Genomic DNA, 25,081 nt, shown 5'->3' on the forward strand with positions numbered 1-25,081 from the left:
AACACTTGTTGGTGATTTCTTTTAATTTATTGTTGATTGGAAATTTGAAACATTGTGTATGTTTTTCAATTTTCATCACCAAAGCAGTGGATGACCTTCATAGCTCAATACAAAATTATGGAGTGCGGATTTATTCATATTCAAAGCAATACTATGAATTATTGACTATTTGATCATTTTGCAAGCTTAACTTAAATCATTTTATACTTTTATGAATTTTATTTTTAGTTTACCTATGATACTTTTTTGTAATTTTTTATTTTTGATAATTTAGATTACATGTTCGAAGAGCTTTTGTTTATGATTTCTAACATTTTTACATTCAAATTTTAGTTTTATTATGAGCTACAATGAATGAGCTCTCCTATGGTTGGTTATTGTTGTTGAAGTCACTGGTTTGGCCACCATAGGTTTCATTGTTAATGTGTTGAGCAACACTTTCTCTGTTAAAATTTATGTTAGCACTGGTGCGCCAAGTTGATAGTGTTTTAATGGTCCAGCATGAGAGTAACCATATTGTTTCAGCATGTTGCTTGAGTTGAGTATTGACGACCTAATCAATCAATTTCAGAACTACTGAATTTTTTTTTTATCTTTTTTGGGTAGAAGATAAAGTTAGCAACTTAGAAAGTGATTTTCTGGTTGTGTGATGAAGCAGTTCAGTAGTTTCTATGAAAGACCTTGAATAATTCACTTCTATAAAGACTCTTGGAAGTTGAGATATCAGCTCAAGCACATAATCACTCAGCAACAACTCTAAGGTTACAGCAGATCAAGGTGTAGCAACCAACCAAATACTTTCTTTATGGGTTTCAGTTTTAATCATACTAAAGCAAGGTCATCAAATCCTATCTGAGTACATCAGAATTTTAGAAGTTAGTGAGGATCATTTTTATAAAAATCTTGACTTTATTCTCTCTCTTTTATTATTTATTTATTTTAATTATCTTTCAAGGGGTGGTTTTCTTCCTCCTGATTCTTCGAATTTGTCATCTTTGTCTGATAAGTATTTCATGTAAATATAAACACAGGCTCAGATATGTTTAGTTTTATTTGTTCTAGTTTTTTTTTAATATTCCAAAAAAAAATAAAATTTAGCTTACAGTTTTTATTGCTTTTTCACTTATTGTTTTTGTGTATAAGTAGATTCAAAATTAACAATAGGTAAGATTATGCATTTTATCGATTATACCTATGATTATATGTGATTCAAATCTAATTGGAGATGATTGACAATAAAATGTTGTTGCTTTTATTTTTTTCCGTTTCAAATTGTGATTAAGTGCTTTTAATATTTAGGTCTAGCTCATCTTTAGTATAATGCGAGATTTTCAAATCCCACTTAAACTTGGGTTTTCATACATCTTCTAATCCAAAATGAGTTTCATTGCTGATTTAATATAAAAATCTTTTGATAACTAATCCTTAAAATAGTTTTTTTTTTTTATTGATTACGTTCGGCATTACCTTTCAATAAAAGGATTTTCTTTTGAAAAATTATATATAAATCTTCTCATACCAATTGTAGATCATTTATTATAGTCTTTTGTAAATTTAATCCCATTGAGCACACAAAACATTAAATCAATCAAGTAAGGCAGAATCTATCTGTGTGAGTAGATAAGAAGTCATTTTTTAGGCTTGCTCTTCCATGTTTATCAAACTTAAATCCATCACCTGGTTCAATTCAACTAATTCGACAAATTAATAATAAGAACTAAATATCACAATTGAAAGAAAAGAAGAAGGACAGGAAAATTAATTAAAAAAAAAAAAAAAAAGACCTCAGGGAGGAGGGGGAGAGGGAGGGGGCAACAGTACTGAAACAAAGAAAGAATGGATTTTTCTTGTTTTTCTTAATTTTTTTGTTCTTTTTTCAACCAAACACCTAAAATTTTACCTAGGAAAATGAATGTCCATTCACATCAAATGAACCATTTGCATGGTTGAGGTACATAGGAAATTAAGAAAGATAAAATGAACTCTTAAATACAAACAATTAATCCAAGCATACAATATTACATGCATGCATGCATTAGTTGAGTCATCGAGTAAACTTAGTTGGCAGTTGCCACCACAAAGTTAGACTTATCATGAAAATGGAACTCCAGTTATTTCGACAAAAATGGTTTCTCTGCTCAGTGACCCAATGATGGAAATTCGCTTGGAACTTCAGAAACTGCTACTCTCCATTGGAAATCGGGAACATATATGTTCATGAAGAGACTATGCATGTCAGCAAGAAGTGAAGCTGGGTCCTGCAAGGGAACTCAGTAATAATGTCTTACCTGTTCCCCTCACCCTCATCACCATGTTTCTCCCTCTGTTAATAGCTGTAAGTCTGTAACGGATGAATATGCATGAGAACTTAATGGAAGATGGACAATAGAGTTGGGTTGGCTTGGCTTGGAAACAAATAAGTTTTATGAAAGAAGTAAATTTTTAGATACGAGTTGGGAAAAATAGATAACATTGATTTAAACTGGGATTTGATGAAACTACATTCGAGTTATTATGGTTGGGACAACCTAAAACGAGAACTGCTATTAGGCAAGAAAGAGGTTCCTAGCTCAACTTTTAAAATCTCACTCGGATGAGTAAAATTTTCTGTTTCTAGCCCTTGAATTATAAAATTCTCGTTAATCTGGGTTCTAGAGAGAATCATTAGTTTCAGCACTTGCAACCATCAGAAAGAAACATTTAGCACACTAAACCTCGAGAAGTTTACAAGTAACTTCGAGGGATTCGTTCAGTTGATAAGACTAATGTCTTAGGTCAAAATTCTTACTCATTAGAATCAGGGCAACCATCACCTTATTTTTAAATTATATGCAAAACACATTATTTCATATAGTCAAATTGCAAGTAACAGACTCAAGTCTGGACAAGTAAGAAACAAAAATGTTTTTCTAAACATTGGGTCGTCTAATGAACTGTATCTTTGTTGGTTGGAATTTTTTTTCAAAATTATCAAGAAGAAAAATCCTTTTGTTTGCAATATAAAAAAGAGTGAAAAGAATGAAACATATATATAACCCACTTATGGTATGATGGAGAAACAACCCTCGGTTTGTCTCACCAGTCACTTTCTAGAAAAATATCACCAAGAGACCAAAAAGCAAGATTAGCGCTACCCTGTGTTCCATATGTTCCTCAGAATAGTATTTGTTTTGAACCATATGATCATGGTTTCCTTCTTCCTCACCAGATTCAATCATTCCAAACTAGATTGTTCTGGTCTAAATTGATTGGATCTTTGTTGGCCTACAAATAATCTGAAGAACAAAGTTAGAAACGGGATCAATCTGCTTAATTGGCGATCTATCTCTGATGATCAAGTCATTTGAGCATTGATCGTGAGAGAACCAGAGTTCTTGAAAACCCTAGGTTCAAAAAACTAAAGAGTGGGAAAGTTGCAAGTGAGTTTGTATAAAATGAAGTGCCTCACCTCTTGCCCCTGTCCTCCTTGTATTTATAGGGTTTTCTTACTGTTCAGATCTCGACTAGACCGTCAGATGCTTATCTCTAGATTGATGATCACAATTAAGTCTCCACCACATAACTCATAGTTCAACTTTACATCACACTTTGACCACCGGTTGACTCGGCACGAACCGGTAATCTTTGGTTTACCCATAACACAACCAATCCACGCCCCTCCATTATCAATCAGAGTATACAAACTAGTTTAAGTTCATACACTTCTGTTTGCCATCAAGCAACCAATACATTTTATATACAAAGTTCATATTCTAGCGTGTTAATGCCAGATCCTTCAACAGACCTTCAAAATTGATGCAAGTCAATGTACATAACGTAATTGATGAAGTCATTTTATTGATAATCAAATCACAACCTAAAAAAAAAAAACTAAGAAAAAGGGAAATGCCGAAATTCCAACATCCACCCCGCTCTCGAGCAGAAGCTAGAGTTGCAACTTTGGCGGTGTGATTCCTCCTATACAGGGTCCTTACAATTAATTCATCAGTTAATAACCCTAAAATGCACCATTATTCTAATTTACAGATCCAACAGCTTTATAAAGTATTTCTAGGGCTGGCGGCTATACATAAACTTAAGACACAAAAGAACCTCCCAACTTCACAATTCACTTTTGCACATTACCTTCCTCACCAACACAACCCACCTCTCTCTTTTCCCATGGGGTATCCGTTCTGTGCCCATCACCTAAATCTCTGAAGAAGTTGATGGCCGATCTTCAGATTGCTTCTCGACTACCACAGATCTTGAAGGTGGACCACAAATGCTCAATAGCACCTGCAACACCCACAAGCCATACAGAAATAGTTAAGCCCCTGGTACTCGAGGCAAGTTTGATTGGGTCACGTAGTTGAGGTTTGCAGACAATGAATTACATGCTTTATATTGGAATCAGCAAACATAATGAACCAACCACCCCAACCCCACAAAAATAAAATTAAAAAAAGAGAAAAAACAAATTTATTATAAATCGTGCTATCTACAAGGGCTGCACGCATTGCAGGTCCTCCTCTCATAGGGCCCTCCAATGTAGACTAAAGCTGATCCTAAGCTCAGGCAATATTCATAGGGGGAGTAAAACAACTTACAGGCAAAAACACAAGTCCATGCAAGAACCCAAGCAAGACTAGTGCCAGGTACATTTGGAAGTAATAAACCTGCAAAAGAAAAGGATTAGAGAAGAATAGAAAGTGATAGGTCCACATAATTTAGACTAAAGTGCAGTAAAAGTTGTATCAGAGACCACAAAAACTTCCGATCTCGCGAAACAGAGGACAATTACTCCAACCAGCTTTGTGAGTGTGATTCCACTACATGAAAAGGAAACAGAAACACAGAAATACGTTATTTATGCAATCTCATGGAAGGAAGTTAAAATCAGCGTAAGGGAAGAAGGGGGTCATTCAAATTGACAGAATTAATAGAGCTTGAAATCAAATCTGGCAGTCAGTTGCACTAAACATTGCTAATTATCATCTCTCCTTTCAACATAAGTGAGCTACATGAGATGGGGGTCAAAATATCATTTTTCTCCTTGTAGCATACCACATCGAATGTGGTGGAAACAGGATATTTTTTCAATACTTGCACACGTTTCCCATTCAATTTCAATGCAAGTTCTATTACCTATTAAGTTTCAGCATCAAGTTTTGTGAGGATGACAGAAAAATATGCTGGGGAAAAAACTTATGCCATCATTAAGAGCCACACAGGGGAAAAAGACAAAACTAAAGTGGAAAAAGACAAGGGCATGTGAAATTCATATACCAGAAGGATTAATGTTGTATATGTTGTCAGGACTGGAATTATATCCTGTAGATATGGAAATTCCATTTATGTATAAGGGTCTAGTCAACACAGTCACTGAGATCCTTAAGACAGTCAGCTGGTCATATATGGAGGCCGAGGCCTAAGGCTGGGGATTGATGAGGCTTTAAGAGGAAACAGGGGGTGGGTAATTATACTCCAGAGCTGCAAAATCTGTAAAGAGAACATCTAGTCATTAAAATATGGACAGTGACATCCTCCACCCATGATGAACGGGATCCCATTCATGAAGGGGCATGAGAGGGAGGGAATGGATACTTGGAGGGCATTTTGAAACATACTAAAACATTAAAAGGCTTTGTGAACCCAAGTATGGTGGGTAAATAGTCCTCTATGGGTGAAGGAAAATTTAGTCCTTAAAAAACTCCAGGATCAAGTCATTTGCCAGAGTACTAGGGGAATAAAAGTTCACATGAGACTGTTCTCAGTGAAAACTGGCGGATTTTCCACATGGTTCAATTTTAATACTAATAAACAAAGAAAACTCTTATTCTTATCTAATCTAGTTCACCTTCCAGTCCAGCCTGGTTCTCAATGTCATCCTAGCAGTAGCACTAGACAGTATCAGGTATGACTCTGGTGCAATGTCATTACTCGATGTCAAATCTAGAAAAATCCCTGCCCGTTCAAGTTACAAACACTAAGGCTTCAGAGTAAGTTATTTCACCATTACTAGTTATCGATACATCAGATTGACACAAGAAACCTGCACTTCATCAGCCCAAAATTGTGTTGTTGATGGGACAATAATTATAAGAACATGTTGGAAGATGCTTTGCCGTAGGGAAAATCCTGGTATTCAAGTTGAACAATGTGTGTGTGTGTGGGGGGGGGGGTAATTGACATAGATGTGTATGCAAGCTAAACGTTCTGAATCTTAAGATCATCTACCTTTCCTTAATATTTCATTATCAATTGTATCATGAAAAAATTAATTATAATGGAGAAGTATTTTTCCATATTTTGGTTTTTATCCAAGTGCCATTTCCACATCAACTAACTGGTGCGCATACAATGACTGGTCAGCGGACCAAGATCCAATACTGGGGGTTTCATCAGCCAAAATTGCAGGTTCCTGGCCTATTAAAAGTGCAACTAACAGAAGCCATGGTTTGAACACTGATTTTGTATAGCTAGCTATGAGAGGGAATGAAAACAAGTGAATTATACTGTAAGTCTTTAACCTGAAGACTGAAGCTCCCATCGTACCAAGGGCCTCCTTCGTCCGTTGAGTCCTATCTCCACGGCTGACCTGCATTCAGGCAACATCAAATTGTACTAACAGAAGACACGAGATTTCTTTAAAAAGGCATATTGGTCCAATGGAAATTCTGTAAACATAACTTAATACTGACCGAGAAAGCATGTGTTATATGCACACAGAACTCAACAGCAATCCCAATTGACATTATAAGGTTCACAACAGAGATTGCATTCATTTGGATATTAAGAATCGCCATTACACCCTGCAAAGTTCCTTTTGTAAAACAAACATGTGGGAGAAAAGGAAATTCAATTTAAGCCAAAAAAGAAGATATTTCAGAAGGAATCCTAAGGCATATTTGAAAATATATGATATTTGTCTCCAACACAAAATCATACCCTAACATGTGTAAGGGAAAAATTTGTACACGTGTCATCCATCAATGACAATAAAAGCTTCAATGGATCTAAATTTCTCACTGAGACACAAAACAATACTCTGGGGACTGGTCTATATCATTGATAAAGGCTTCACATGGCACCACTATGCCTTAAGATTAAAAAAATAAAATAACAGAAGAGGGAAAAATTCGAGGACTTTTACTCTACTAGAAAAAAAACATACCATGAGATCTATAATTATCATTGCCAACACAAGCGAAATAATGGCTGAGCTCCATACACTGCATAAAGTAATAGAGAATAAGAAACCAAATTAAGATTACTGCATGTGATTAAAGAGAAGAGACACACAATGTCCTGTTAGTTATCTCAGAAGAATGGACTAGCATGAAGCCAGAACAAAAAAACTCAAGAAGAAAAAATAATATCAACCTGCATGTGACGACCAGGCAAACGATGAATACAGCAGCTGTTAGATCATCAAATAGAAGATTCAATCAGTTATCCAATTGAAGGTACCAAAAAAAAATAAATAAATAATAATAATAATAATAATAATAATACATAAATAAATTATAAAAAACTATACATGCAGTATAGTCAAATATAAGACAAAATAAAATTTAGGATACCGATTATAAACAATCATCTAGCCAGGAAAAACAGAAGCGACCATCAACCGCCACCACTCCATGTTTCTAATGTTAATGCATGCCAGAACCCAAGCAATGACTAGCAAGCCAGAACAACAAAATATGTCTTCTTTTGTGCCCCAGCAAGAAAAGATATTGGTTAAAGATGGCTAGGTTATATGAACTAAGCAGCTGGCAATCATTAACTTGCATTTTCCTAGATATTTCTTTGTGAAAATTAGGCATGAAGCATTGAGTTACAAATCCCACAGGTATAACAACCATAATTTTATTACAAAATGTTGGGCCTAGAAATCATAGGCTTCTCTGCTCCACAGGGGGTGGGGTGGGGTGGAGAGCTTTTGTTGTACACTTCTTGCTGGATCTTCTATATGTGATGCAGTAATAAGATATGCCTTCAGTGCCACCATCCACCAGATCTGTATGGAGTGTATTATCCTTTCATCAGATTTGTGGCACCACATACTTTAACATTACAAAACAAGCTTTCCTCTGTCTCCTCCTGTTGAATTGACACCCAAAGAAGCAGGCATATTCTTCTCCTGGGATATCACAGACAACACTCCACCCCCTGAACAGGCTAGTGTTTGCATCCCTTAATTTTTTCTCCTCTTTTTGGTAATGAATTATTTATCCCCACCCAAAAAAAAGAAAGATCACTGACTAGGATAATGAGAACTGCAAGCTTAGTAAATAGAGAACACACCAAGAGCTATTGCCAGGTTGATCAACGCTGTTCTCCATATGTCCAAGTATTGCTCAAAGAAGATATAGAACACTGAATATGGAAAGATCTCAATCTGCATCAGTAAGGTAATCTCAGTTCAGTGAAAGTACATGGGACTATGAGAGAGTTACACAGCCTGAAAGTTGATTCAATGGCAATGCTTAAAACTACTTGAAACATCTGCAAAGGAAAACAAATATGAAATCTAACACCTCCGTTTCTCAAAAAGATGAACATTTCTAGCTTCATTAGGTATTTTCTAGAGCAAGTATGGATGCACCAGGTAGCTGCCTGTCTTGAGTTTTCTCGGCATTCTGATCCACCTCTTAAAATTTGGCTTTATTGGATAAAAAATTAGGGCCACTTTCACAAAAATCAGTTTCCTTGCAGTTTCTGGGTTAAGCAGGGTTCTCTACTTAGGTTGTCATTCACTTTGTTCCTTTGTCTTATCAATGGAGATCGGAGGGAATACCCACGTTCTTGGGTGGTTCTAGACATATATTATCAAAAAAGGCAAAGAATTGAGGAGGTGTGGATGTATACAATCCCACATCAATCAACCATTACCAAAAGAGAAAGGTTCATCATAAAAGCCTATGTATTATCATGGATAGGAAGGGTTTATGCATTTCTAACTACCTTGAAAAGTTGAAAGGACTGTTCTCCAGGGACTATAAATAGTTCAACACATATTGGAGTTCATTCTCACATGAAAGGAAGGATTGCTTCACCCAGGATTATCAATAGTTAAAATTGTATACATTCCAATGGTGGGATATAAGTCTGAAGGCAGTTCTAGTCCTTAATATGATCATGTGCAAAGGCTTGGGACATTTCCTGGAGGGCTCCAAAGTAAAATAGGAGAGGTGTACTGTGACGATACTCCTTGTGTGGTGTGTATATCTGCCACTCCAAGGTCTAAAATGTTGGTTAACCTCTTGGAATTAGTGCGTTGTTCACGTGATATCACTATAAAAAAAATAAGTAATATAAATAAAATGATACAATGAAAAAGATACAGACTGGATGTGTTGTTTCATTTTTTCTGGTTAACCTTCAATTTCAGACTGATAGGTTACTTCCTAAGACTTCTCTTGCAATACATTTCTTTACTTGAATACATTTTGGACAAATTTTTTCTAGTGCTTTTTGATTTGACAGATGAAATGAAGTATTAGTACACTTATCAGCCTCTGTTGTGCATATTTTTGAGGACACAAAAAGCAACAGCATGTAGTACAATTCTCATGGTCCAATATGTAATTCAGAATAGTGGCTATCAATTTTTTTTTTTATTTATTTTTTTTTTTTTTTTGGGGGGGGGGGGGGGTGGCACAATGGTCGTTGGACCACAGTTGTAGCCTAAGGTCAAGGTATCATAACTACTTCTCAACAAAAAATGTTGGGGTAACATTGCCTAGGGAAAATACCCCCAGACTATGCCTGTGTGGAAGGCTTTGGTACCAGGTTTGGAATTTAACTATTTGAGGAAAAACCCTTTACTAGAAGCCAAAGAGATAGGAAAAGAAAAGGAAAACCAATTATTCTCCTATTCATTTTCACTTCTGCAACCATATCCACAATGACAATATAGACTGACAACAAAACATGAGGAAGCAGTCTCCATGAGTAGCATTTATGGTTACCTGCAAAGAATCAGAAACCATAGAGCTGAATTCTCGTGCAGCACGCATTGAGTTCACGTAGTCACTCTGGAATATATCAGAAGCAGATAGGCTAAAATGAGAAACATGAATCATGCTGCCAACATCAGGAAAACAACACTGCAGTAATGGGAAGCAGGGGACAGAGGAGGTCATACTTGTTTATTCAGTGGTGTATGGTATGTACGGAATTCAGATGCTTGAATGACTCCACTTTCATAACCTGATAATAAAATCTAAGAAGCTAAGATGAAGAACTAAAACAAATCCTGTCAAATATATAAGTTTTAACCAAGTAAGATCATACAGACCATTCAGATCCACACTGCTAGTATAAGCCGCATGTCCACCCTTTGCACAATCAGCAGATGGCAGTGCATTGAGGAACCAAGGAAGCTTCTCCCTAAATTGTACCGTAGATGGGCGATCATTATGCAAGTCTGAGTGCAGGAAGCACTGAAACAATCAACAAATACTTCCCTCAGTCAGAAACAGGAATCTTTTTATTTCATTGATCTAGAGAAATGAGATAAAGTTTATGATGAACACATCCCATATGAAAATTTAGGATCTAATACAGGAAGATAAAACTATCAACACAGGCTACAAACTCAATATAATTCATACAGGAACAATTTCCGGCTGCAAGTAGAACCACCCCAGTTTTACCTTATCTGTTAAATGCTCGAAATTACTCTTTTCCTACGCTTTGATAAACCAAAAACAGTATGATGCAGAATCATCACCAAATTGAACTTCATTCCTGAGAAATTGTCTAGAATTAGAATATATATATATATATATATATATATATATATATATATATGGTTTTTAATCGTATGGGTTTAATCTATAGTTGGGCCAATTTGATGGGCCTAACAAAATGGGGTTTATTTCATCAATTTAGTTGAGTCCAGTTTCAGTTCTGACTCTAGTTCTGTTATTATTTCAATTTCCTTGTCAGTTTGGGTTACTTAATAAGTTAAGAATTGGGTCAGGCTTTTCCTTTTTAATATAGGAATCTATGTTGAACTGAACATCTTTCCTCAAAGCTGATGTTCAAGAATATTTTGAACAGTACGTTGAACTATCCCCACTCTCAACTCTTCTTCTGATCTTCTAATATCCAAACCCTTTTTTTTTTTGCTTTCTATTTTTGTACTCCCCAAAAATCCCAAATTCCATACTCAATTAGTACCAATCTAACCACTAGGACAGCCCCAAACTATAGGGATCATCCCCATATATCATTACCCAAGTTCTCTCCAAAGTTCATCCCCAATCTAGACATTTTGGCTTGTGGGAACTAGTTTGCTACACATCCACACCAAATCAAATGAACTTCTTGCAGACCAATGAAATTTATCATCCTTTTTCACTATAAATAAATTTGTTGCTTATATATATATATATATATATATATATATATAAAGACAAATGCACAACAGATTCCTTGTGAGTTGTAATACAACAAGAAAAGTGCATCTCTTTTGCGGTTGCCATTGTTGCGGCTGAAGGATGTCCAGATTAATCCATTGGTTAGAGTCAACACCCAATAAATGGTTACTCTTGAAATCCACTTGATGCAGTTATGCTTGTCCTAGGTCAACTGGGCCTTAGAAGACTTCCCTTTGGACCATGGTTGAGTTCTATAGGGCTTATGATTCTTGTGATTTAATGCGGCTAATATATTCACGTAAAGTGGGGGAAATGTTAGTGCATGGGATTAATAGTTAAAAACAATGGACTTTTATTTAAGATAAATAGGATTGAATAGTGAATAATCTTGGGAATTCCCAGATTTGTTTGGGGCCTAGCCCAATACTGAGTATTCTAGAGTGATTAGTAGTAAAGTTTGGAAGGTCTATGTATATGTAACACATACCTCATCAATAAGGGATGATTTGAGAAAATAATTACTTTTCTACGAGATTTGGTGCTGTTGAGCAGTGCATATGTGATTGAAATTCCAAAACTGATTCCTTCTCTACCACTGTTTTCTTCCTACCAAGAACATCTTTAATCATTCAAGCTGCTGCTCAGGAAGATCTTCAACAACGGTAAGTGGAATCATACCCAACCTCAATTCTTGTTCTTCTAATCCTCAAACATGAAGTCATGACCCCTAGCTTTCGCTTTTTTTTCCCCCTTCAAAACTTCCCAAGATCCAAATCAGACACATACCATTTCCATGGTCAGAAAACTGCCCATATTATGATTGACTACTCCCTTGTCCCTATAGGAAATTCGAACCTCCACCCCCATCTCTAGTTCTTCCATAGTTGTCACGGTGATGAGGCGATGTGAAGCAGTTTAGGCTAGTTGAGGCAATGAGTCGACAAGGCGCCCTCCGAGGCGCTTTTGAGGCGGTCGAGGTGTTTCAAGGCATTTTAAGTGAAATTTTGGCTGTGATTGTAAATGAACATGTATTATGGAAAAGAAAAATATCATATTCTAATCATCCCATATGGCATATATTGATGCATTCATTTGTCTTGATGATAATTAAGCTTCTATTCTATCTTTTTTTGGTAGCAAATGAAGCTTCTATTCTGAAAAAGACGAAACAATAATGAAGAAAATTGGTTTTTCTGCAAACAAGGTCCTAGGTAGTCATCATTAGGCTTCAACATGCTATTTTTAAATTGGAATACGTTATTAATTATGGATCATTAGGTTCTAATTGCCAATTGATTCTCTACCTTCAATTTGGCATCATTGATTTGGTTTAAAAAAATAATAATAATAAAATAAAATTTTCAAAAAGGCAATCGCCTTGGGGTCCGAGGCATCCGAGGTGATGCCTCAGACATTGAGTCAACCGCCTTATGACCTAACAATAAGGCGACAGCCACCTTACAACCCCGGAGGGCGCCTGGACACCCAGCAATGCCTTAACAACTATGGGTTCTTCAACAAATCCTAAAATTTCCATAGACCACACCAACTTTCAGAATTCTCTATAAATTAGACTGTTTACTCCCCATATCCTCCTAACAAAATCAATTCAATTGGTTTGAATTCTGACCAGTCAAAACCCTAGACTTCCTCTTTTTCACTTTTTAGAAATGGAAACCCCAACCATAAATTGACCTAAAAACCAAAGTTTGTCCAATTTGAATTGCATGTTCATCGTAGGTCTTGGTTATCAGCTCCTACTTAATCTCCTGCCAATCTAGGATTACATCACCCTTTATCTTCCACACCCTATTTAGTTCTTAAAATCGAGGTTCAAAATCTTGGTTTTTAGGCCAACCTCGAAACCAAGATATAGTCGAAATTTCAGCTGTCCCAGCCTAAACCAGGTACTTTTGCTTGGTTCGGTTTGTGGTTTCGGCCTATTTTGTGGTTTTTTGACCTTAGCTTTGCATATAACATGGTTGTCAAGGCAGCAAGGCGACCAAAGCAGTTGGAGTTTCACCTAGATGATAGGCGGCAATAAGGCGACCAAAGCGGTTGGGTCAAAATTTTTCAATACAACTACTTTTGAACTACTTTTCAATACAACTACTTTCTATAATAAGCTAAACAAACATTCAATAATCACATTCATCCAAAAAAATAAAAAATAAAATTCAAGAATCATAATTATGAAAAATATAAAAGAACACAAATATAAGTTCATCTCATATATGACATTCATATACAATTTAGTGAAATTATTTGACCAAATTGTTTTAACCTGATTTTTTTTAAATAAACGAATAATTTTTGAATCGGAATTGATATGTCCCTTTTTTCACTTTTTTTACCCAACAAGAATAGATTACATTATTCCAATTTCTAAGTGATTGTACATTGAAGGATTCATTGATTCTCAATTCAAAAATGATTAACTATTAAATTTATATATGGATTTGTCGAATAAATTCTGACTTAAAGAATAAAATCAAGAAAAAAAATATTATGTACAAAATGTCAAAAAAGCGGTTGCTTTAGCTAGGGCACACAAGGCAACAAAGTGGTAGTACCTAAGCGAAAAAGCGGTAAAAATACTGCACATCAACTAAGCAGTTTAAAATAAGGTGGTTGAAAAACTGCCTTGCCACCTAGGCGAACGCTTTGACAACCATGATGCCATACACCCTATTTAAAGCATAATTAACACAATGGGAGAGGTATTCTGCATTAAAGAAAATCAATGAAAGGTACTCATTCATATCCTACTAATTGAGAGATGTGTCCGTTCCAACAAATACAAAGAGTTGTAAATTGTAAGAGAAATACTTTAAATGTTTCATAAAATCAAATGGAATGTTAAACAACATGAAAACCACAAACTAAATAAGAAAATAGAAACTTGTGCTGATGGTGTCTCACACATTGATAGGGTCATGGGGTAAGAAAGAGAGGGCGGGGAGAGTTACCATAACTAAGGGGGATTATAAATAGGGAAATATGTGAGGATGGGTATCAGTTATTTTGTGTAAGGTTTTCCACCACCTTTGGCTGAGGGCACCATGAGGTGTAGGGGGTGACTAGCACCATGGCAGCTGAAAGATACGTTCAGCATAAGAAATTGATATGACAGCCAGGATACAGCACAAGTATCCTGATGAAGAATCTGGGCAGATTCAAACTAGCTTTACTTGGACCAAGTGAAACCAGCCCCTTGGGCTATAGGGCTAATTGTTTGCATAGCTGGGCTTCTCTAAGAGCCAAAACACTGTTCACATAAACAGTAACATGGACAGTGTCACAACCCTTTCTTTGGATCTTATGAAAATATTGTTTGAAGATTTGATGAGACCCACTCGAATATGCAGCTTTGGAAGACTGAAGACTATTCAATTTTATTTAGTTTCTGTTTTAGTTGTTCCATAAAGCCTAGTTTCTAATTTTTAATTCTAGTAAGTTTCTAAATTTCACATTGCTGAGAATATTAGCTAGTTCAGCAAATCCTAGTAGATTCCATATTGTATGTAACTTGGAGAGTAAGTATTAGCACTTAGTATGTAATAGGCTGTTCCTAACTGACAGATTTTATGAAATGATTTAAAAAGCTTTGCTATGAATTATTCTCGTCTCTTTTCTTGAGTGATAAGAAGGGCGAGGACATTGCTGTTGAGAGCTGTTGAGAGCTAAACATGCTGAAGGAGCATTGCTGTTGAGAGCTAAATCCACCTATCCTCCTTTTTTCTCTTGATTAGAGCCTGTTGCTGCTTCTTCAATCGAACTTGGTATATAAATGAAAATTTAGTTGACTGAATTTTCCTTTTTTTCCCTTCCATTTCACATTCCCCATCATTCTATCCATCCTTCACCTTATTCCACCAATAAACCTTGAGTTTCTATTTCCAATTTTCCAGTCCACTTCCTTATCTTTCAATCTGACCATTGGAATCAAACAAGACTAACGGTAGTTGTCTACTACCATTACTAGCTACACCTAAACCAGACTGATATAAAATTGGTTTGGTACAGGCCCTAAATTGATTATTCTTGTCTTTCATGCTATTTCTCTGTTTGTGGATTATTTGGGGCTAAGTCATCCTTGATCTTAGCCTTACATCAGCAGGTCATCTAGAAGGGCCACTACACTGTTATCATGAAGTAGTAGAATTGCAAAGTCGAACATCCTCACTTGGACCAACTGGAGCAAGTCAAACCAGACTAATAGGCCTTCTAGGACCAACAAGAGGCCAAGACAATACATAAAGGGACGAGAACAGTAACATGAATAGTGTTGCAGCACGTGTTTGCCTTTGTGTGAAGGATACTACAAGATCCTGTGGGGCCAAAGACCAGATCATGTGAAGATCTTTTAGAAGATAGATGATCTTATTTAGTTACTATTACGTCATTCCTAATTTCTAGAAGCTAGTTCTCATTTCAGTTATTCATCCCCATGAATTACAAAGTTTATTAGTTTCAAATTTTAATTTTAGCAACTGCCTATTTTGTTATGCAGAGAACATTAGCTAACTCAGCAAGGGCTAGTTTCTATTTTAGGATTAGTAGTTTCTATATTCTATATTCCAATGTAACTTGAAGAACAAGTATTAGCACTCTATAAATATGTAATAGGCTGTCGTCAGCCCTCAGGTTTTAATGAGTTGATTAATGAGGCTTTGCTTTGTGTTATTCTCTTGTCTGTTGCTTGAGTTATAAGATGGGTGAGGTCTTCCTGTTGAAAGCTAATACCTAGGCTAGGGTTGAGGAACCTAACTGAGAGAGCTGAACCACCTTTATTCCTTCACTTTCTATTTCCTATTCCTGTTGCTCCTCTTGTTTGAGTATAACGTACATTGAAGACCAGAACCTGCAACTATGAAGTGAACTCAAAAGGCTGTTGTGACTCTGCAACCATTAACTGGTGCTGCTATTGTGACGAACAAGCTGAAGAAACTCTTGTCCTGAGCAACGGTTCTTCCACTAAACTGAAACCTGCTATCTTCAGTCCACCTCCATAATTGAGCATCCAACCATTACTTATAGTCTCCAATTTGCAGCAGTATTTCTTCTACGCATCCAACCATTACTTATAGTCTCCAATTTGCAGCAGTATTTCTTCTACTTGTTGGCTACACAATGACACTGCCTGATCGAATGTCTACAGTATGGTTTGGCCATACAACTTAAGATCTCTAATTCTGTCTTAATTTTAATTTTTTCTGATTTGTGAGTTAAAAGGGCCCTAGTCATCCTTGATCTTAGCTTTACATTAGATCTCTTACAATATGGTTACACTCTGCACTAGTTTCTCATTTATCATGTGAGTTAAAAATGGTGATATGACAAGATATGATTGTTATATATTATTTAAAAAAAGAGGGGAAAAAATAATGCACAACAATCCCATCCAAATATACTGTAAACAAAAACTCAATTCGTCATTATTTACACATGCAGACTTCATCAATATGTGCTAAGATGAGGACGCTGAATTTATTGAACACATGCAGAAGCTGAAAAGAACAGTATCACTATGTCAATCCTACTGCATTAATATACATCTATCTTGTGATGGGATATCATTCATACACAGAAGATATGGGGAAGCTGAAAAAATAACATTATCACTATGTCGATCCCAACACATAAATAAACCAAAAACTACAATAACAATATAAAGAGCCATAAAAATGAATGGAGTGTATCAAAGTTTAAAACTTTAAATATTTATCTGATAGTCAGATGGAAGGCTTACCGTGGTGCAATCTTTGCAAACCCCACCAAGGTCACAAGAACCTTCATCAGGTGAACAACAAGGAGGCTGCAGAATCATATTCGCTTACTTCAGTAAATCATAGATCACATAAAATACCAGTAAAAGTTAAATGAGATAGATACTATATGATTGAATTCATCACCTGAGAGAAAGACCCATCCTACATCAATAATGTACTATATGACAATATATGGGATCTTCTGAAAGATCCACGCTGATAACGAGTGAGGGATTTTTGAGTGATGATTCGAGGCTAAGATTTTGAATGAACACTGTAATTTATAGTACTAATCAAGTCTTTCTTTTCGTTGCTGATCCTACTTAATTCAATGAATCCCGTGGAAACTTCCCCTCCTCTTAGATTATATAAGGTTAGAGATCTCTACCACATTTCCCTAAATGAGTTTTAGTTTTCTTCGCTCATATTTGCAAATATCACATCAGATCATACTTAATTTAGTACATCAAAGTTCAATAAGTAATCATTTTTATGGGAGAATCATGATAAAGCAAGCCTATAACATCATTACTATTACAACATTTTAAGACCTAGGTATCAAATTTGCAGGGTCCATTTAGGTAAACTCATCAAATAAGACCTATAGTTTGAATTCATGTTGATCTGCTAAAAACAGTATATTGAATGAGAGTACTACAAAGCAGGGGTGGTAGTATGCTCGGTTGGCATGACAGACCCAAGATTAATTCCCATCTTCATCCATCTGTTGCGACACCATGGACTGCAGTCTTGTACTCCCAAAATGAAACACCACCCAAGTACGTTCACTTCCATTTAAGTTCTAGCCAGGGTAGGCTACCAGAAAAGACATATTCTACTGAATATTGAAATGAACAGAATCTTTAAAAATACAAATTTGGGGAAAATATGTGGCAAAATTCCCCCTCTTTTTTTCCCATCTGTCCTCTGCCGCTTCTCATTTTAATTCATTTTACAAGTTTTCATTGCATAAGCTTTTGCTATGAGATGGATAAAGTAACAACTGTTTTTTTTTTCCCTATGTATTCCAACAGTCAATGGGCAGAAGCTGATGGTTGGGGATACCCAAAGGTTGGCTTTATAGGTGGCAGCAGTTGTTTGTTTAGAATAAAGAATCAGCTGATCAATCTGAATCTCTAAAAGCAGACCAGCATGAGATCAATACAGACTAGAAAATCCAGATAGAGCATTAGCTGATATGGGAGGGGAAAGCCACAGAATTGCAGCATACAGTAGTTTGGATGGTCCTCCCTAACACTAATCATTATATGGCTTATCATCAAAACCATCCAAGAATTCAGCACCCAAAGAAAGGTATAAAGTGTTTGTAACTAATCTTATAGCTCTTCCATTTGTGACAGAATCAGTAGATTAGTCTTCTGTGCCACAATCCAATATAAAGTGTTTGTAACTAATCTAATAGCTCTTCCATTTGTGACAGAATCGTTAGATTAGTCTTCTGCACCACAATCCAACATCTATGGTGGGAGAGCAATCTTAGGAGATGGACTTCCAAATCCCGATCTCTAAACACGATTTGGAATGACATCTATTTTGTGTTTCGGCTAGGCTCTCTTTCATCCTCCACCCCCCGGTTGTTGATTCCCCAAGGAACAAGCTCATTGTTGTCTCTTGGGATCTCAGTTCTTCTTTCCAACCTTCCCTTTGAAGGCTGGTTTTCTTTTGTTCATTCCTTTGTCTTAATATAATTCTTTATTCATCAAAAAAAAAAAAAACTAAACTGATACGTTTAAGTGAGGCAACAAAACTCACTTTATTGTGAGAAAAAGTATACGATCTAATTTCTGAATACAAAACTTATGATAATAATCACAAGAATAAAATGAGTAGCTGCATGCATGTAAAGTATGGTCAGGATCCTTGACCTGATCATCAGGCGGGCAATAAGTCCCATTTGTAAATTTACGACAACAGCCAAAAGCCTCTGGAGATAACCATACAAGGAAGTCATCAAGCCATGAAGCAGCAGGCTTAGCAATGTAGCTTGATTCAGGCACTAAGGATGCTCTAGATATCTGCAAAACAAGGAAATTTTTAGCAGAGCCCCAAAGAATAGTAAGAAAGGGGTTTAGAAGGAACAAAGACAGACAACAATATGGGTATATCACATAGTTGTCCAGGTGCCCTCAATAAAACTTCAATACATTTCATATTCCATTCCTCCCCCCCCCCCCCCCCCCCCCCAAAAAAAAAAAAAAAAGTCTCTCTGTTTCCACAGTTTCAGGGGGTCTTCCTGTTTTGCAAGGAAAATAGCATCAATACAGCAACAAGTCTTGTCCTAACTAAAGGGGGGGGGGGGGTTGCCTACATGGATTATGGCCTTCCAACCAGCTATAGAAAAATAACATTTCAATAATAAAACTAATTTTCTGATATAAAGGCTGTGGTTTCAAGCCTTCTATTGGATTCCTTCTGGTACAGAAGGCTTTGCCACAACTCCATGTGTTAGTTCTGTGTTGCGACTTCCAAGTAGTTCATGCTTGAAGCAGATGATCAATAGCAAAGAAATGCAGCTATAGGTAATTTAACTCTTAAAATCCATGCTCTATGACATGTTTATTTTAAAGCATCATTGTTGTTTGATGCAATATTCTGCAAAAAGCTGTGCTGGCTTAAAGTTCTTTATTCTTCCAATCAAGGTTTAAAGTATCGGTCTGTATCGTTTCGTATCAGTATCGCAGGCTTGCGATACAATACAGACCGATACGTCTCTAAAACTTTTATTTTTCCTTATCGTTTCCCATGTATCGTTATGTATCGGCCAATACGCTGAGAAACGATACAAAATACTATGATACTAACCGATACAGTTGATACAAACTACTGCAATGGGGTAAATGCCTTTTGATGTCTGGTAACAAGTTGCAGAAGGGGGAAGAAACGGGTTCAGTCTTGATCCATTGGCCTTTTCTTCATAGAGCAAGAAATGAATTTCTAGAAAGAGAAAGTGAAGGAGTTGATGGAAGGGAAGAAGTTTGAGACCTTGAGATTGAAGACCATGAGTGGAAAAGAAAAACTCCGAAGCTGCTAAACCTGGTGGGTCATTGAACATCAACTTTTATCGGTGAATGATTCCAGAAGTTACTACAAACTTGGCGGGATAAATCGCATTTGTTTTGGATGTGAATGATTTCAGATTTTCAGTACCAACTCTGAATTGTTGCTACATAGAACAGGTTCTGAGGACAGAGTACAGACTTGGGCGTGGCCTGCTGCCGGCCGGTGGTTCCATAGCCGCCTTCCTGTACTGTTACCATCCGGAGGACGTACCAGACTTGACGCAACTAACACCTTTGGCCTTGCCTCCAGGAATTCACTACTAGCCTTAACAGCTCTATCCACCACTTCGTCCGGTCTCCACTTCAGTTGTCTAAACTACTTTAGTTTCGCCAACTTCAAGACAAAAGACTTATCATACAGGGTTTCATTGATGTTCGTTTGATTTTTTATTTATTTTTTCCCAATCTGACGAAGAGGTTTCATTGATGTCAGTATACAATAAATTTTTAAACAAATGTAAAAAAATAACCTCTAAAATTCTGAATCGATTTCCCTAATGAGTCCAAAACCAAAAGTTCATCAGTAAATGGAGCCTCCATCCCACTTCCCACATTCCCACCTTGTAGACTAGCGTATCTCTGTTCTGTATAAGTATATTTTAACAATTACAGAGGTAATTCACAATAAGAAATTTTCATCATGAATCAAGTCTGATCTTAAGAGATGTCATGTTTAGTGGTTATGAAGTACACATGATTACGTAGATGCATGATAAAATAATTATTTACTAGCTATGTCCATATATATATATATATATATATTAGACTATTTCCATATGTACTTTGATCATTTCTATTTAATTCCACATCCATCGATACGTATCTACAATACGATACAATACAAACCGAAACGTCTCTTAAAATCACTCGACCGATACACTACCGATACACGATACTTTAAACCTTGTTTCCAATACATATTTGTTACTATACAATCTCAAACTTCATATCCTACTCTTTTTTGTACAGCATCGTCTAAACTTTAGATAAAGTAACATTTTCCAAGACTGGAAAAGAAAAGAACTTGCATCTTTTCTGGTTAATTTTTATTTTCATTTGTGACCTGTGTGGGTACCCTTCATATCAACGCCAAATGATCGAGTTCAAAGTCACCAAATGTGACCTAGGTGTTGAGACACCCTTCACTAGAAAGGCAGCTTGATTACCCAGGCACTGCCTTGATATCTTGTAGCTGTCACTTAGATTTTTCCCTGCATCCAACACTTAGGTCTCCTAGACATCATAACAAAATGGTCAAGGAATTAACTCTGTGTATCAGACACTGTAATCCTCATCCAGTTGAAATTTGATTGAGTACTGGAGGCATCAACTATCAACTGAATGGTATAGCTTATCCCAATCTGGATTCATAGAACTGGACTGCCCAACTGATCCTAAGATTAAAAAACTTACAATAAGATCTGATGACCAAGGGAAGGGGAAAAAAAACAATTCTATTATCCAGACTCGACAACACGAGAAGAATGGCTGATAAGTTCCCTTTCACCACCAATCATGTTTTCTTTTTATTTTTTAATGAAACACCAAAAAGAAGATATCTTAAGCTCTTAATCTTCAAGGGCAAATATCAGAAAGGGTGTTACAGGGTTCCAGATGGTGGTGGCTGATTTTCTCTGTTTTAGCATTTTTTATTCTTCCTTTATTTTTTTTCTGTATATTTATGAAATTCCTCTATCCATCTTGTTGATTAAAAAACTAAGAAAAAATCTCGTTGATTTAAAAAAGTGAAAGAATAAAGTAATGAATGACAAGAAAAACGTAGGCTTATCCCAACTAAATTGGGACAGCCCCATGGATCTCTCTCTAAATAGTTTTACTTGTCATACCAAGTATAAGGCCTAAGCTATGAATGTCTTTAATCAAAACTTCTCCAATGATAATCTAGGTCTTCGGCACATTTAGTACCTTCAAACAGGAGCATCCCAGGGCATTCATTGAACAGGGCTGTGCTACCTCAGTCCTCAAATGACCTACAAACTTTGTAATGAATCATGGCTACTCCAAAGTTAGCCCTAATATGGTCATCCCTTACTTTATCCTTCCTAGTCTTGTCACACATCGTTCCTACATCCTCATCTCCTCCAAACTTAATTATCTATATCTCACTTCTTAATTTCCCAACATTGTGCACCACACACGATGGTGGTTGAATGATAGCATATATAATTTTCCATTTAACTTTTAAGGGGGTATGCTAATTTTCCATTTAACTTTTAAGGGGGTATGCCAATCACACAGTACTCTGGAGACAACTGTTCACTTTATCCATCCTACCTTAATCCTTTTGGCAACATCATCCTCTATATCCCCTTCTTCACTAATGATTAGCCTATCTAAACTGGTCACTTTGTGGAATCTCCCTCTCATCCTTTACTACTACATTAACTATCAAACCTTTCAATTCTAATAGTGATATCCAGAACTTCAACTTTGCAAAAATAGCTGCCTTTGTCTCACCCCCAAGAGACTTTCATTTGTAAAGGGCATGCATTAATGGACCTCACCTTGTTGTATGCTTTATCATCCTAAATTAGTGCAAACAGATAAGGTCACAAAGCGGATACTTGATGTGATCCCATTGTAATTGGGAATTTGCTACCATCAATCCCAAGTCCTTGCATTGGTGACCACACCATTATACACATCTTTAATTATGCTCACACTTCACATACGTACATGAAATTCTCCTCTTCTAGGATTTGCCTGACAAATTCTCAGTAGGGACTCTATCACAAGTCTTTACTAGTTCAATAAAGACAATATGGAGATTCTTCCTGGCCTCTACATTTTTCTACAGGTCTCCTACCTTACGAACAGTCATAAGTGATGGAAAGGGCACTTGAATGTGGCTAGACAATAGGCATTTAACATTGTCCAAATTTATACTCTCCTATCTCTCATTTTAGCTATCTCATAGATAGCCCCCCCCCCCCCAACCCTCCAAAATCCCCTTCTGGGAGAGCCTTGGCACAAAGTCTAAGGTGTACTAATCCAACATACTGGTTGCAGGTCCAAAACTTGGAAACAACCTTTCTTATGAAGCAGAGTGTTAAGGCTGTGTACATTTGTCCATCCCAAAAAAAGCAGTAGTGGAACCTCATGCACTGAGTTGTCTTTTATAGATAGCCTTTCCCCCCCCCCCTTTTATCTATACAGCTTACTATAGAAATCCTCATCTTTCTTCACCATTGCTTTCTCGAAACCTATTTGTCTTTATTTTTGGAAAATCAATACCTCTTTAGTCGTTTGTCAATTCTTAAAACCAGCTTTCTTGGAATTTTACCTGAACTTCATCCTCCACTATATCTTCCTAGGGGCATCACTTTTACCTTCCAATTCCTTTAGAACCTCTTCACCAACTTTCTTGGTAAATGCCATTATTTGCTTCTAAATGATATGAATGTCACTCAATTGTGTCCTCCATATCCACGGAGAAGAGGATGTTCCTCACCTTTTCTTCGCCAACTTTTTTGCCCCTCCCATTTGAACCCTTTCCCTTTAACTCAATCTGGCCATGCAGCCATCACCTAGACCCTTTGATTGAGAATGCCGCTGGACGTTGCCTATGTTGTTGGAGGAACCCAAACCAGTGAGGTCATTGCAAAGCTCCTTTTTGGATCTTCAATCAAGCCACATTTGCCTGAGCTAAAACTTCAAAGATGAACCACCAAATCTCACTCAAAGATGAACCCCTCTCTTCCCCTTGCTCTTCTCAACAAATTTGTAGACTCCTCCTCCTTAGATTCTCTTCACTCCGTCCCCTCTTCTAAGGAAATCCACTCCGCCATCCATTCCCATAAGGCCATCGAGCCCGTGGCCCTGATGGCTTTAGTATGGGCTTCTTCCTAGCTGCTTGGGACTTCATTGAGGATGACCTTGTCCGTGCTATTCATAGCTTTTTCTTTAATCCTTCTCAACTCTCCTCTATTAACCGAACCTTTCTATGCCTCATCCCCAAAACACCCGGTGCCTCCTCTCTTTTTGATTTTCGTCCTATCTCCCTTTGTAACCTCATCTACAAATTCATCTCTAAGGTCCTTGTGAACCGGATAAAAGTTGTCGTTCCCTCGCTTGTAAGTGCAACAATCTACGTTCATCTCCAGCCGAAGTATTTCGGATAATATCCTCCTTTGTGCGCAAATTGTCAGAGGGTTTGATAGAGCCACCCATTTTCAGGCTGCCCTTCTAAAGGGGGATCTCCACAAAGCTTTCGATTACATCCGCTAGGATTTCATCAATGAGGTTCTCCCTGCCATAGTCTTCTCTCCCTCCTTTGGTCATTGGATTGAAATCTGCATTTCCTCCCCTCACTTTTCCATCATCACCAATGGTTCCTCTGCTGGTTACTTCCCTTCTCAAGTTGGCATCCGTCAAGGTTGCCCTCTCTCCCCCTATCTCTTCTCCTTGGCTCTAGAAGTCCTCTCTCATCTCCTCCAAGCCAAAATTGATGAACTCCTTATCTCCCCCATCCCCAAATGTAAATCCCTCAAGCTCACCCACCTTGCTTTCGGGGATGATTTCATGATTTTCTCCAAAGCCGATCACTCTTTTACCTCCTCCATCCTTGCAATTCTCTCCAACTTTGAGTCCCTTTCTGGTCTTCAAGTTAACCTTGATAAATCTTCCCTCTTCCTTTTAGGTGTCTTTGATTCTGCCAAAACCTCTCTCTTGCAGCTCACTAGGTTTAAGCTTGATTCCTTTCTTGTGACCTATCTCGGTCTTCCCCTTATTCCTAGTAGACTTACTCACCACCATTGCTTCTCGATGCTTGACCACATTCAAAAGAAGATCCAACTTTGGAAAGGGGAACCTCTTTCCTTTGTTGGTAGAGTGG

The 25,081-nt window shown here is 36.9% G+C and overlaps 1 protein-coding gene across 1 annotated transcript in view; it reads right to left on the reverse strand.

Moving 5' to 3' along the window:
* Positions 1-3,814: 3,814 nt before the first annotated feature.
* The window catches only part of LOC149015547 (uncharacterized), a 72,613-nt gene continuing 51,346 nt past the window's right edge, over positions 3,815-25,081 (reverse strand). The window contains exons 27-39 of the mRNA XM_089155894.1: positions 19,033-19,182; positions 17,128-17,193; positions 10,289-10,433; positions 10,136-10,200; positions 9,960-10,025; positions 8,293-8,386; positions 7,366-7,402; positions 7,157-7,214; positions 6,684-6,794; positions 6,513-6,580; positions 4,745-4,811; positions 4,590-4,658; positions 3,815-4,278 (exon numbers count right to left, since the gene is read on the reverse strand). Of these exons, the coding sequence (XP_089012020.1) occupies positions 4,189-4,278; positions 4,590-4,658; positions 4,745-4,811; positions 6,513-6,580; positions 6,684-6,794; positions 7,157-7,214; positions 7,366-7,402; positions 8,293-8,386; positions 9,960-10,025; positions 10,136-10,200; positions 10,289-10,433; positions 17,128-17,193; positions 19,033-19,182 (1,086 nt within the window). The 3' untranslated portion in view covers positions 3,815-4,188. The remainder of the gene's footprint in view (positions 4,279-4,589; positions 4,659-4,744; positions 4,812-6,512; positions 6,581-6,683; positions 6,795-7,156; positions 7,215-7,365; positions 7,403-8,292; positions 8,387-9,959; positions 10,026-10,135; positions 10,201-10,288; positions 10,434-17,127; positions 17,194-19,032; positions 19,183-25,081) is intronic.

Source organism: Hakea prostrata, chromosome 5 (assembly GCF_041222555.1).
Source record: "Hakea prostrata isolate BN-2017 chromosome 5, UWA_Hpros_2, whole genome shotgun sequence".
Lineage (NCBI taxonomy): Eukaryota > Viridiplantae > Streptophyta > Magnoliopsida > Proteales > Proteaceae > Hakea > Hakea prostrata.